This window comes from Elgaria multicarinata, chromosome 4, assembly GCF_023053635.1.
Source record: "Elgaria multicarinata webbii isolate HBS135686 ecotype San Diego chromosome 4, rElgMul1.1.pri, whole genome shotgun sequence".
NCBI classification, from domain to species: domain Eukaryota; kingdom Metazoa; phylum Chordata; class Lepidosauria; order Squamata; family Anguidae; genus Elgaria; species Elgaria multicarinata.
Window position 1 is genome coordinate 75,904,289 of NC_086174.1, and position 13,457 is coordinate 75,917,745.

Genomic DNA, 13,457 nt, shown 5'->3' on the forward strand with positions numbered 1-13,457 from the left:
GTTGCTAGAAAGCATATAACTAGAGGTTTAGGCCAAGCTGCCTAGGGCAGGGATTGCACAGTTTTCATCCTACAGCAGAGAGGACTTTGTTACAAGTGAAAAGTACTGACTCCATTTTGAGACAAACTAATAAGCCTGACTTGTTCATCCCCAGTTTCAGCAAAGGTGTGAGAAAGGCACAGGAATGGGTAGAGATGTAAAATTTCCAGAAATGTTGAAGCCATAGGGGAGGGGGACCCTGTGATTTATTTATTTTTGAGGGGGGATGAAAATTTTTGTGAAACAATACCTATTTTTTTTAGCACTCTTTACAGATCTACAGTCACTTTAGGACAGTCTTCCCCAACCTGGTGCCATTCAGTTATTTTGGACTTCAGTTCTCATCAGCCTCAGGGAGTATCGTCAATAAACAGGAATGTTAGGCATTGTAGTCCAAAATATCTGGAAGACAACGAGTTGTAGAGGGTTGCTGTAGAAATGTAAAGCAGCCTTTTATTTATTTATTTATTTATTTATTACATTTTTATACCACCCAATAGCCGAAGCTCTCTGGGCGGGTCAAAAAATGTTTTATGTTTCTAAAGTTATATTATGTTTAATTTGGTTTGCTCACAAAATTATTATTGTATTTGAAAGCTTTAAGAAGCGAACTCAGATCTAGAAGATTTAGAAAATGAGAATTTAAGTGGTTTGAAAAAAGAGATATTAGAAAAATTGAAAAAATATAAAAGACTGAACCTTTCATGGTTTGGAAGAATAGCATTAATAAAGATTAAGATTTTACCTAAGATTAATTTTGTTTTTAGGATGCTACCAATAAGAATTTCAGATACAGAGTTAAAAAGTTGGCAGAATATTATAAATAATTATTGTAATGCGGAGAAGAAACCTAGGGTTAATAAAAGCAAATGGTATTTAAGCCAAAGAAAGGGAGGATTGGGACTCCCAAACATTAGTTCTTATTATGTAGCAAATAGGTTAAGACATATTGTTGAAGCAATTTTAGGGGTAGGTGATTTAGACTGGATGGAGGATAAAACTACAAGTAATATAGAATTAAATTTGCATAATGTATTTTTTAAAGAAAGAGGGGAAAAATGGGTTGATGATTTAGGTAATCAGCTCTTGAAGTTCCATTGGGAACTTTGGAACAAATATAAAAAGGAGTTGCTTTTAAACAGCTCCCCTTTAACACCGGTGATAATGTTAAAGAATTTTCCTGAAGATTTAAAGAATAGATTAAGTAAAGTTCTAATAGAGAAAAATAAAATGAAATTAAGAGAATGGTTAAGAGGGATGAATACAAGAGAGAAGATGGAAGAGGTTTTAAAAGACAGTAAATTAACTTGGCTAAATTATTGGCAATTGGAACAATGGACTAAAAATTGGGTAAGAGAAAATGGAGAGTGTAGAGAGATGACGAAGTTTGAGAAACTAATTGATAAAAAAGAAATGGATAAGGGACAAAATACCGTGACAAAAGGTTTAATGAGTCAATTATACAATATATTAATTGAGAAAGGTTTGTTGGATAGTGTAGGAAAATCGGTTTGGGAGACAGATTTGAAGATACAGATAGGACAGCAGAGTTGGGAAGGACTATGGAGACAGAGTGTTGAGAAATATGTCAGTGAGAATAAAGGAGAATTATTATAAAATTTTATGGAGGTGGTACCTAACTCCGGTTAGATTAAACAAGATCAATAATCAGCATTCAGCAGATTGTTGGAGGGGCTGTGGTGAAAAAGGAACGTATTTACATATGTGGTGGGATTGTAAATTTGTGCAAAAGCTGTGGAAGATGGTGTTTTTAGAGATTGAGGAGATTGTTGGAATGAAAATAGAAGATACACCAAGAGTTGCATTACTCTCACTGCAAGAAGATTTTAAATGTAGTAAAGAAATTAAAGAATTGATAACGAATTTGCTGACAGCTGCAAGGTTAATCGTAGCTAGGAACTGGAAGACTCAAGGTGATTATTGTATTGAAGAATGGTATAAAGAAGTGTGGGATATTGCTATTAATGATAAATTGACATGCAATATTAAAGTGAAAAGAGGTATAGTAAAAACGAATGATTCTGAGGGAATCTGGAAAAAGTTCCTCGTATATGTGTTTTCTAAGGGAAGCGGGAAACCACCAGCAGAAGAAACTATGAGTTTTTGGAAACAGGAATGAGATCCCGAGGTGCGGGGTGCACTTTTATGTTATGATTATGTCTAATAGATTAAGCGTGAATATATGATATAAATGCTATTTTGTGTTTATGTATTATGTTCTTTTTCTGTTAATTGTATTGTTGTAGGTAAAAAGTTAATAAAAAATTATTTATTTATTTTTAAAAAGAAGCGAACTCAATAAATTTGTATTTATTGCCTGAATAAACTATACTTCCTTACAAACAGGAACAGATGCTCCACATCAATCTGCTTCTGCCTCCAGTTCTTTCTACTTCTTCTCGCTTTTAGGATGAATCCAAGAGTTAACAGTCTTCTGGAATTTAAGAAAGCCACAAAGACTGATATCTTCTGGCTGGGCTACCCAGTTGAATTTTAAGATGCCTTTTTAATAATGTGCTGCTTCTCATAATGTGTTTTAAATGTTTTAATCAGTTATATGTATTTTATGGTGTTTGCTTTTGTGTTGTACCCCGCCTCGATCTAGAGGGAGAGGCGGATGACAAATTATTATTATTATTATTATTAGAAATTTAATATACCAAACACGATAATTTTATGAGCAAATCAAGTTACACATAACATATTTTAGGTTCTTATTTTATGTCTGACCAAAGGTAACTTCATCAAGTAGTGAGAAGAAGTAGGAAGAACTGGAGGCAGAGGCAGATTGGTGTGGAGCATCTGTTCCTGATTGTAAGGAAGTTTGGGGAAATTCCTAAACTCCTGCTTGTGGCATGGATCTTAGAAAAATCTGATCTGAAGGAAAAGCTAGATTGAGATTTTATTTACCTAGGAAAGGCTCAATTTAGGAATGGTAAGCAGCGAAAGCAGGCATCCCTCTAGGAGTCAGCAATGACTCAAGTGTTTGCATGAGAGGTTCTTCTCCTTTCCTAAGCAATCTCAAACTATTATTTGAAAAGTGACATTTTATTCAGTTTTTGTAAATGATTTCCATAAATGGCATTATTATTTTTTTGTTAATTTTGAAAGATTATATCTACAGTAATGTCAATCTCAAGTTAAGCTACAGGAGCCAAGTTACTGGCTGGGTTTGCACAACACACCAATGTATCATGGGTTGTTGTCTAGAACAACCCATGGTGGATTAATGTGTAATCCAAACTAGCATGGCTAGCCACAGTTTGGTTATTACTATTTTTGGAAACAACCCACCCTGATAACCCATAGGCTGTTCTTGGGGTTGTTTTACCCAGAATGGCTTGGCATATCATTAGAACCTGGACACAACAACCCATAGGTAAAGGGCATTGGTCAGTGAGCTGCTTGGTAACAGCAGCAGAAAGCCACTTGTAGTGCCCCCTTCCCCTTGTCAGTGACAGCTCCTCCAACTGTGCCCAAGCAGCACTTTAGAAGGGCTGTCATTGCCTCCCCTTTGTCCTGCCCATCTCGCCACTGCCCCCATCCCCACTCTGATTGTGATTCAGATCATGGTCAGAGCCCCCACTTTTACTCACAGTTGCACAGTTGTGCAACTGCTGCTATCCAAAATGGAGAGTTTTGCCTTGTTTGGAGCCCTGTATGTTTGAGCTGTAAAACATACAAGGTAACAAGCAAGGCTAGACTGTACAGAGGCTGGTTTGGCAGCTTTTGACAGTAGACAGGTGGGGAAACGGGGTACAGATCACTACCTTAGCAGGGTTATCCCCAGGGTTCAAAGAATGCCCAGACCCTTGGGGGTGCCCTGCTAAGAATTCCCACTTGCCCAAGTCCCCAGCACCAATATTTCAAGGTGCCCAACACGTCACCCATTTTTGCTCCCAAACACAATAACTGCTTCTAGTTTAACAGCTGTCAGATCAGAAGTAGTTACTGCAATATGGGAGCAAAAAACAGGATAGCATGCACTTTTCTATGAGAGACTATTCCTGTTGACTTAGGGAGGGGTGCACTTGAAGAAGAACCCCAAGAGTTGGGGCAACCCTTTAAATCCTGGGGATCACCTGCTTAAGTGGGTGATCTTGAGCACTGTGAAAAGGAGGTTCCAGCTTTCTTTCTTGAAAGCCCAAAATTGTTCCTGAATATGAATTGCTCAAAAATATAATGTGGGCAGAAGAGCACAGGATCATGTCATCAGCAACCTGAGAGGTGTATGTGTCAAAAGTGAGAGACAGCACATTGCTGAAGACTAAAAGTAATCGACACTGTTACATATAGAAGGCTGATCCACCTGTACTATACAACAATGGACTGAATTAATAAACATCTCTCACAGATGTCCAGTAACTTAAGTACATAAGAAATGCCATGCTGGCTCAGCACTCTGCTCACATCTAGCATCTAGTCCAGTACTCTGTTCACACAATGGTCAACCAGACATTGGCCAGGGACCAACAAGGCAGGACATGGTGCAACAACACCCTCCCACCCATGTTTCCCAGCAACTGGTGCCTTGAATACTGCCTTGAATACTTGAGATAGCACACAACTATCAGGGCTAGTAGCTTTCCCCTCCAGGAATTTATCCAACCCCCTTTTAAAGCCATCCAAATTGGTGGACATCACCACATTTTGTATAAGAACATACAAACATAAGAAGAGGATATCTTAAGCAACTAAGAGTAATACCTCAGAAGGAAATGACTAGCAGCTAACAAAATGATTTCTTGATCCTTAAATGTGTTTGGAAAACAGGCCTAGTACAAATTTTCATTACAACGCAGACATTTCCCATTAGACTGTAACAAATACATATTAGTGAAATCAGAGAGAGATGTGTGCTCTTCAGAACTTGAGTTCCCCATCGTCAATACCAGTTGACAAATCATTTTTCATATAAATGATAGAATTAGAGAATTTCAACTGGGACAAAAAAAGAAATTCCGTGAAGCAGACGACAGAACAGGTGGTACGCGTTGCTTATATATCTACATTCTTTCAGTGTTAAAATGGCATTTTGAAAACCAAAACCGAGGGGGAAATGTTTAGATAGGACTTTTTATACCTTGGTGTTCTAATGACATTGGGGCAGATGATGATGATGATAATCAGAAAGGTGCTAGAGATAATATCTTCATACTTACTGACCCAATATGAAATCCAACATTCCAACTCTGGAATGCACTTGCAATTTTTGTTTGGTTTGGTTTTGAACAAGTCAGCTTATATTCTTTTGTATAACAAGCTCCTAGATGTTCCAGCTTATGGCAGACAGATTGCTATCTAGATCTGAGTGATTGCTTTGGTCAATTCTATCTAGTGCTGGTGCACTTTATAGCTAGATGTAATGTAGATGTCTGCTGTTTTTTTTGTTTTCTGATACATGAATATAGGTTTGTAATTTAGAGGATTACATTGAAAGCTGCTGAACCAGCTGTTTCAACATTTTATGTGAAACCCTGTTATTCATGACTTCCTGTGTTCATGACAACACTGGCCATATAATTCACCTTTATGACTGGGTACAGTAAAGCTGTGTTCTGTTTGACACTACTAAAACAGCCACATTCCTATTCTTTCTGTACTCTCAGTATTCACACACTTTCAATATCTCTTTAGCCATGTCTCTTTTTCTGTGCCCTGCCTATCCCCAACCCTTCCAAAACAGAAAGGCAACAATGTTTACATATACTTGGGGCTGATGGGATTGAAGCCCAAATCATCTAAAGGGTAAGAGCTATGGAAGGCTGCAATTGTAAAGAAAAAAAATGTCAGTCCTCTAGCGCTAGAACTAACCCAACACCGCTGGACGATTATTCAGAGAAGGGAGAATCCATAACCCATTACACACAAAATGGGGTGGTGGGGAAGCCATCTTCCTGATTGCAAGTGATCACTACTGAGTTAATATAATAGCAAGACATCTGTAATGGGGTTAGAGTGTATGATCAATCATATTATTCATACAATCCACAGAAACATCATGCATCATAATTCTGCTTACCTAAAGCCGACAATTGGGCATTCCTTGCAGATGTTGCACTTGGCCTGATGTTTTGCTGTTTCTGCAGCTGCCACTCTGTGTAGAACAGGCAGCCAGACCATTGATTGCGGCTCCAGATGCATCCAGTCTATAAACTGTTTTACACCGATTTCTGGTTTATTATTATTCTGAGAAATGAGAACAAGATCAGAAATTATTTAAATGTTCATTTTTTAAAAAAATTCCAGCCCACTTTTTTTTTTTTTAAAGGAACTACTATCTTGCCCAACTGAGAAAACACAAGGCAACAATACACTCACTATCACACAAGCCATGAAAATGCTACTGCTACCACCATTCAATAAAGTAGAAAATTATGGACATCATTATCCTTTCAGCTGCTGACCTTGGGTAAACTAGCACAATGCTACAAGCTTGTCACGCTGTAGCTCTCTTCAGGAATTCAAAATGACAGCATGAAGAGGGCAATAGGGCTGTGTGCGCAAGCCCTTTCCCTAACATCCATTTCTGTGGGAGGGAGTTTCAGAATGCTCTTAGAAGCCCCCATGCCATCCGAATTGTGTATTGTTAGGGTTCCTGATTGTGTGGAGGTTTCTAAGCATTTTCAGCTGAACATGTATGGAAGCCCCCTTCAGATCTCTGCACTGAATGAGTGAAGGTCTGAAACTCCCTCTGTGGGAATGGAGAATTTGGGGGGGGGGGCCTACCATGTGTAACCCCACTCCCACTTCATTTGGAATGCTTGAAGGGGACTTGTGTGGTCAAGGAGGACTAGGACTGGCTACTGTTCATGTGAGAGGCAAAGGATTTATCTTGCATGACAAGTAGATGTAGAGGAACAGAAAACCCAGGCATTTGTACTTTGCGCTATGTGAACACTATATGGATTAAGTAATTGGCATGGAGCTTTAGTATTACATGCCTATTATGACTTCTTTTTTTCTTTAAAAGAGGGTTGTGTCTATGAATGGCTTCTGAATAAGTCATATTTAAAGTGAAAACAAAGCTAGAGTTGTTACCTGCTGGAAACAGCTGCGGACACTGGGTTCAATATTACTGCCTCCAAAAGCAGCTACTTCACCAAGCTGTCGTGGGATTTGGATAGCATCATGAAGCAATAAGCCAAGCTGTCTCTGGTCACACATTTCTGTAGGCCCAGACACTTCCTTAAAGAGATCTGAAATGCATGAAGAGAAAGAGAGGCTCTCTGTTTACTTTTCGATCTAACGGTTTTGAAGTAGCAATGTTCATTTTTGCATGTACTCAACATTTCACCTGTTTCAAGGTATTTATTTATTTATTGCATTTTTATACCACCCAATAGCCAAAGCTCTCTGGGCGGTTTACAAAAGTTCTAATTGTAATTGTAATGTCCCTGAAGTGCTCATGGAAGTGTTTGTTTGTATGACCTCGATGGACTCAAAAACCATACATCTGATTTTTAGGATTTGTTCTACCTCTATCTGCTGGTTTTATTGTTGATCTTATTGTTTTAATTGCTGTTTTATTGCAAACATGTTTTTACTGCTTTTAATATTTTTAATATTTTATTGCTTTTAATGTTATGTATTTTATTGTTGTAAGTTGCCTTTTGAGGGCCTTTGCCCTGAAAGGCAGCCAAGAAATGTTCTAAATATTTTTTATTTTATTTTTAGGCATAGCGAAACTTTCTACCACTATCTTGAACCAAAAAAAGGCAGCAAATCAATTTTTTAAAGATATACCGGTTTAAAACCATTTGATCATATTCAATCAATTTTCCCATCATGATTCAGCACTGCAACAAGCAGGTTTTAACCATACAACATTCATGATTTTCAGACTTTTTTAAAAAAGAAAAACTAGCCCCAAATATTGAAAATAAATAAACAAGTATATATATAAAAAAGAACAAGCACAGTTTGAAGCCAAGGAAGATTAAAGGGAAGGCCCTTATCCTACAAGCCAAGGCAGACTTTGAGTTCATATGAAGTCGGTGGCCCAACACATGGATTGTTTGGTCACATATGCTTCCTAGATGCATGTGGCAGGAAGGTTTTATTTATTTATTTATTTATTTAAAATATTTATATCCCGCCCTATATCACTAAGTTCTCAGGGCGGCGTACAAATAAGGTTGGAAAGTTCAATGTTTAAATAGAGCAGTTAAACTAGTTAATAGGGAGATTAGGCTCTTTCTTCAGGACTGGCAGGGATTCTCTATCCCTCATCCCGGGATTACCATGGACAGAGGGGAATTATATAGGGCAGGCGGGGTGCACCTCTCTGATGCAGGAAATGACATTTTCCTGCAGGACCTTTGCGTGGGCCTGTCGGAATTCTTCAGGACGGGTGGGGGCAAAGAGGCCTAAGCAGAGGCTTGGCCCCTTTTTGTGGCAGGGTTTGTGTGGGAATTGTGGAAGGCAGAATAGGGACGGTGAGCAATATGGCACCTTTATGGTGATTGGCAAATCAGCGGTCCTGCTCCTTGCGAGCTTTGCAGCTTGCATGCCAGGATATGGTTTGCTTTTTGAGACCTTCTGCCTCATCTACTCAGCTTTGCAGCCAGGGTGGGGATGACGCTGATAGGTCTCACCAAACACTCAAGTGTAGTTGAAAGGGGGCCGAGATTCCCAACCATGATTTTCAACTGAGTTGCTCGCCCTGAGGGACAGGCTAGAGCCTGTAGATAAAACAACTTGATTCCCGCACGCTCATGCACAGGTCCTTGGAGTGAGAATCTCCAAGCGTAAATAAAGAGGCCCTAATTTTCCCCAAAGCTATGGTGTCCGTGTTTTTATTTCTGGGAACTTCCTTCTTCCCTTGCAATAGTAGGACGAGTTATAAGCCTGCCTCCTTCCTTGTGCAGTGGGGCAGCTCCATCTAAGAGGGATGGAGTGGACAGATCCCCTCCTTTAGGGGACTATAGCAGTGGACCATGGCATGGGGTGTCCCTAGGGGTGCCAGCAGGCATGTCTTCACTTAGGTGGGCGAGGGGAGAGAACAATGTGTCCAACTGTGACAGCCATGTAAGTTTGCTTGAAGGCTTCTCTGTATTATCCTAAAGGCAATTCCAGCTGTGCAAACGTTGGCTATTAAAACATGCATTACCATAACTTGGTGAATGTCGCTTACAAATATGCTGTGAAACTGGGCCAGGACAATGTAGGACAGAAGATTCTACCCCTCCCATAAGGTGGGGGAGTAGCAGGTCAATGGTGACTACAAATTTTGCCTTTCTATAACAGCTAAAATTTGTGGACTCTTGGAAACCAGTGCTCATTTCTTTAAGTCTTTACCTTCAAAAAGCACTGAAATAGTGGAAGACAGAACCAAGAATTTATTAGGCCTGCCCAATATGCCTGAGTATATTCAACTCGAATAAGCTTGTTATTACTTATTATTTGATGATGGTACTCAGATGGGGACATATAAATCGGCTTCAAAACAACCTGTGATAATGCACAGTTGAGATGACTATTTTGTTCCTTTCTGAGGATCTCACAGACTTACAGCATCTGTACAAACAGAAGATTGCACATACACCTTTATAGCAATTCCTAAACAACAGATGGTATCTCTACAAACTAAAACGTTGAGCTCACTATGAACAGAAAAACATTTAAAAAAAAAACTAGCTTGTGAAAAGGAGCACAAAGTGATCAACCCATGCTTTTGGGAGACCATTCATAATAACTAATCTGGTAATTACGGTTTGCTTTCTTTTGTATGGCTAATTGTTTGTGCATTTGTACACTGCCTTGATATCCTGAAGCATAAATCAATAAATCAATGCCCTCTGCTGTTTTCTTTTAATTGCTGCTTGATTTCTGTTGAATTTTCCATGACTTTCAAACTTTCACTTGAGAAGTCATCCTCAAGAATTCTACTGTAGCAGTTGAATGATACATGGAGTTGAAATGTATGTGTCAAAATTATAATGATTCTTTGGTCTCCAGTGAGAGAAACATGGCATTATGTTTGATCCTATCATGTGCTGGAGAAGAGTATTATTATTATTATTATTATTATTATTATTATTATTATTATTATTATTATTATTTATATAGCACCATCAATGTACATGGTGCTGTACAGAGTAAAACAGTAAATAGCAAGACTCTGCCGCATAGGCTTACAATACATTATTCTCTTCTCGTGGCAATACAACTGACAACTAGAAGTGTGTGTGTGTTGGCAGCTTGTGTGTGTGTGTGTGTGTGTGTGTGTGTGTGTGTATGTAGAGAAGCTTACACACTGAAGTAAAGTCTAAAGAAATGGTTTCAGCAATTGATTCAATATTTAATCCTCATTAAGCGTGGCACTGATGATCTTGGGCATTGCATTTTGACTTCACATTTTATTTGAATACTTACTTGGTTAAAACTGAAGCTAGAATATTCTCAAAGTTCAAATATTAGAGCAAAAGAGGTTTGTAAAGTCACCACATTTAACACAGTAGTTGCATATTGGCATATACTGTTACAGGGGTGTTACGTTATCAGGAAAATGCACCTGCTCCAATCAACCTGGTTCACTCTTTACTGCTTGCTGCTTCCATAAATTAAACATATGCATGTTCTTTTTGTGCTGTTTATTGCAACAAAGAGGTAATTATTCTAAACTGTGCAGAACAATTAACATTTCTAGCCCCTCAACCCAAACTAAGCTAGAAATAAGTGATACCTATCCTGGAATGAGCACCTGTACTCCTTCCTCCATATAGCTTCCTACAATGAAATAGTCAATGACATTTGGCAAAAATTACTGTTTGCTGGAATAAATGTAAACCATATGAGCAGTATTAAATATGGTGCAGCCACTCATAAATTATGATAATTATGGGGAAATCAGCATGCCAGCTAACGCTATTGGTGTCGTGCTAGAATAGTTTACACTGGAGCAACGTAATTTATGTTAGTGGTTACGTCCCATTCAATACTGCCCTATATGTTTTCTCTAAAATTATAAGAAAAAAGAGAAAGTCCCCTATAATAACAGAACCTGTACTCACATCTGTACTTTTCCTCTAGAAGGCCCTTGGAAAGAGACATCAAGCCAATCTTCAGGGACTGCACTCTGATTTTTCCAGTCCGACCACTGTTATGAAAGCAACATTAAAACACTCAGCAGGTGGTGGTATACTTCAATTCAAAGACCAAAAGAGTTGGCCAGAAACCTGCTGTACTTCAGTTCTCAGACATTAGCTGCTAATCATATCAACGAATCTCTTTTTCAAGTGTTTCCCAGTACAAGAACTAAATATTTACATTCTGTATAAACATGTCATATTAATTATAATGTATTGAACTTTAAGACTGCAGCATCACAGCATGTTCTAATAATGTGAAACACACAGTTGCACACAGTTGGGAGCCACATTACACAGTGTGAGCTGACGACTGTAGTAGACACAAGTTATACTATCTAGAGATACATTAATACTTTTCAGAACATTGCTTGCCTAGTCTGTGCTTAAAATGCTGCTTGCCTAGTCTGTGTTGATGTATAGGCACAATAGGGCATAAAAGCCAGACATATACAGCAATTCAATAATGTAATGTGTCCCTTTTACCAAGACAACGTGACTTCAGATTCTTGCAATCTAGTATTTATTAAAGACTGGGAAACATAGTGGTTGAGAAAAGGTGATTAAAACCATAAGGAAAATATTCTTTAAAATATTTTTTAATGGGCCAAAATCCAGGAAATGGAAAGGACTCTTAGAAAGTTCAAAAAAATCTTTGCAATGGTGTTAATAACCACTTCTAAGTCTAAAATCTACTACACAGTTTATGAGATGATACATATTTCTAAGGGCGCAACCCTTATGCATGTTCAAACAGAAAAAAGTCCTACAACTTCCAGCATTCCCCAGCCAGCCATAGTTGGCAGCCTAGCCCCAATTTTGCATTCTCCAGTATGCAAGTGTCAGTGGGGTAGTGTTGTGTCTAGCTCCATGAAACAGGTGGAACTTGTGGTGTGCCAAAATCTGTCTTCCAATTTCCTGCATATTTTCTTCCCTCATGAAAGAGGTGGCCAAAGGTGCTGTATGTCTTATCTTTCTGCTCTGCAGCCTCCCAGGCTGCCTGTACTTCCTGATATGAAAAGCCCTATGGGAGGAATTACCTCAAGATACGTTTAATTGAAGTTCAGGAAGCCAGGGAGACTACAGGCTACCAGAGATATAACTGTACAATGAAAGGCAGAACGCTCACAGACATTCCTCGGCCACCTCATAAGTAAGGTAAACACAGGAACTCTGAACCCAAGGGTTTTCTCCAAAACGTTTTTATCCCTAGAATTTCTTTTGGAAAGCAATTTCTATCAATGAGAATGGTTGGAAAAAATAGAGGGAAAATATTTGGCACAGCATTAATTTAAACAGGCTATGACTTGCACTGCAATGAAGGGTGCAGAATTAGGGGGGGGGAAATCTAAATTATTCTGGGGGGGGTGTTCTCAGAAGAGAACCCACACATTGCTTTCTAAATCTCCTTGAACTGAAAAGCAGCCTAGCATTTTAACAGAGTGGTGCTTAATAGTAAATAGTGGCAAAGCCTATTTATCTCAGAAATTCACTTTCAGCACCTTTTGTACCAAATCATTGAAGTGCCCTTTAAGTCTTTGAGCAATCTCTGAAAGAGGCATGACTTCCATGGGGGCAACTACTGGACTGGAAAATGTTGGGTAAGTGTCTAACGACAAAGCACTTTTTATTTTTAAGGAACAGCTAATTATAGAGGTTGTTAATATTTTACAAACTGAAACCAAGAATTATTATTTAAGTAGTAATAAATGAATACATCTTTTAGGTGGATGAAGCTTTCATCCCAAGAGTGCAGATGAATTAAAAACAACAGTCTACTGTGTCATAGCAGTATTTGAACCCAGACCACTACTATGTTATTGTTCTGTTTTAAAAGGCCCAGGACTCATTTGTTCTATCTTGTTCTATGGACTCATACTTGCATATTACAGGCAAGAGTTACTGTGTACTCTTAATTATGCTATTGTTTACAAATTTCATGAATCATTGGCTTTGTCACTCCTTCCTTCCAAGGAAAATAAAACAGCTAGGATCATGAAATCTGTGGTTTTGATCCCTCCTTGCAAGATCCTTATAGTAAAAAAAAAAACACCTACGGAATAATGGGCTCAAGTTACAGGAAGCCAGATTCTGGCCGGACATCAGGAAAAACTTCCTGACTGTTAGAGCAGTACAACAATGGAACCAGTTACCTAGGGAGGTTGTGGGCTCTCCCACACTAGAGGCATTCAAGAGGCAGCTGGACAGCCATCTGTCAGGGATGGTTTAGGGTGGATTCCTGCATTGAGCAGGGGGATGGACTCGATGGCCTTATAGGCCCCTTCCAACTCTACTATTCTATATGCA

At 38.7% G+C, this 13,457-nt stretch overlaps 1 protein-coding gene across 2 annotated transcripts in view; it reads right to left on the reverse strand.

The window, feature by feature from the left end:
• The window catches only part of UTRN (utrophin), a 390,352-nt gene that overhangs the window by 46,215 nt on the left and 330,680 nt on the right, over window positions 1–13,457 (reverse strand). For both annotated transcript variants that reach the window (XM_063124582.1, XM_063124583.1), the window contains 3 exons: window positions 11,076–11,161; window positions 7,102–7,259; window positions 6,083–6,249 (listed from right to left, as the gene is read on the reverse strand). In XM_063124582.1, the coding sequence (XP_062980652.1) occupies window positions 6,083–6,249; window positions 7,102–7,259; window positions 11,076–11,161 (411 nt within the window). The remainder of the gene's footprint in view (window positions 1–6,082; window positions 6,250–7,101; window positions 7,260–11,075; window positions 11,162–13,457) is intronic.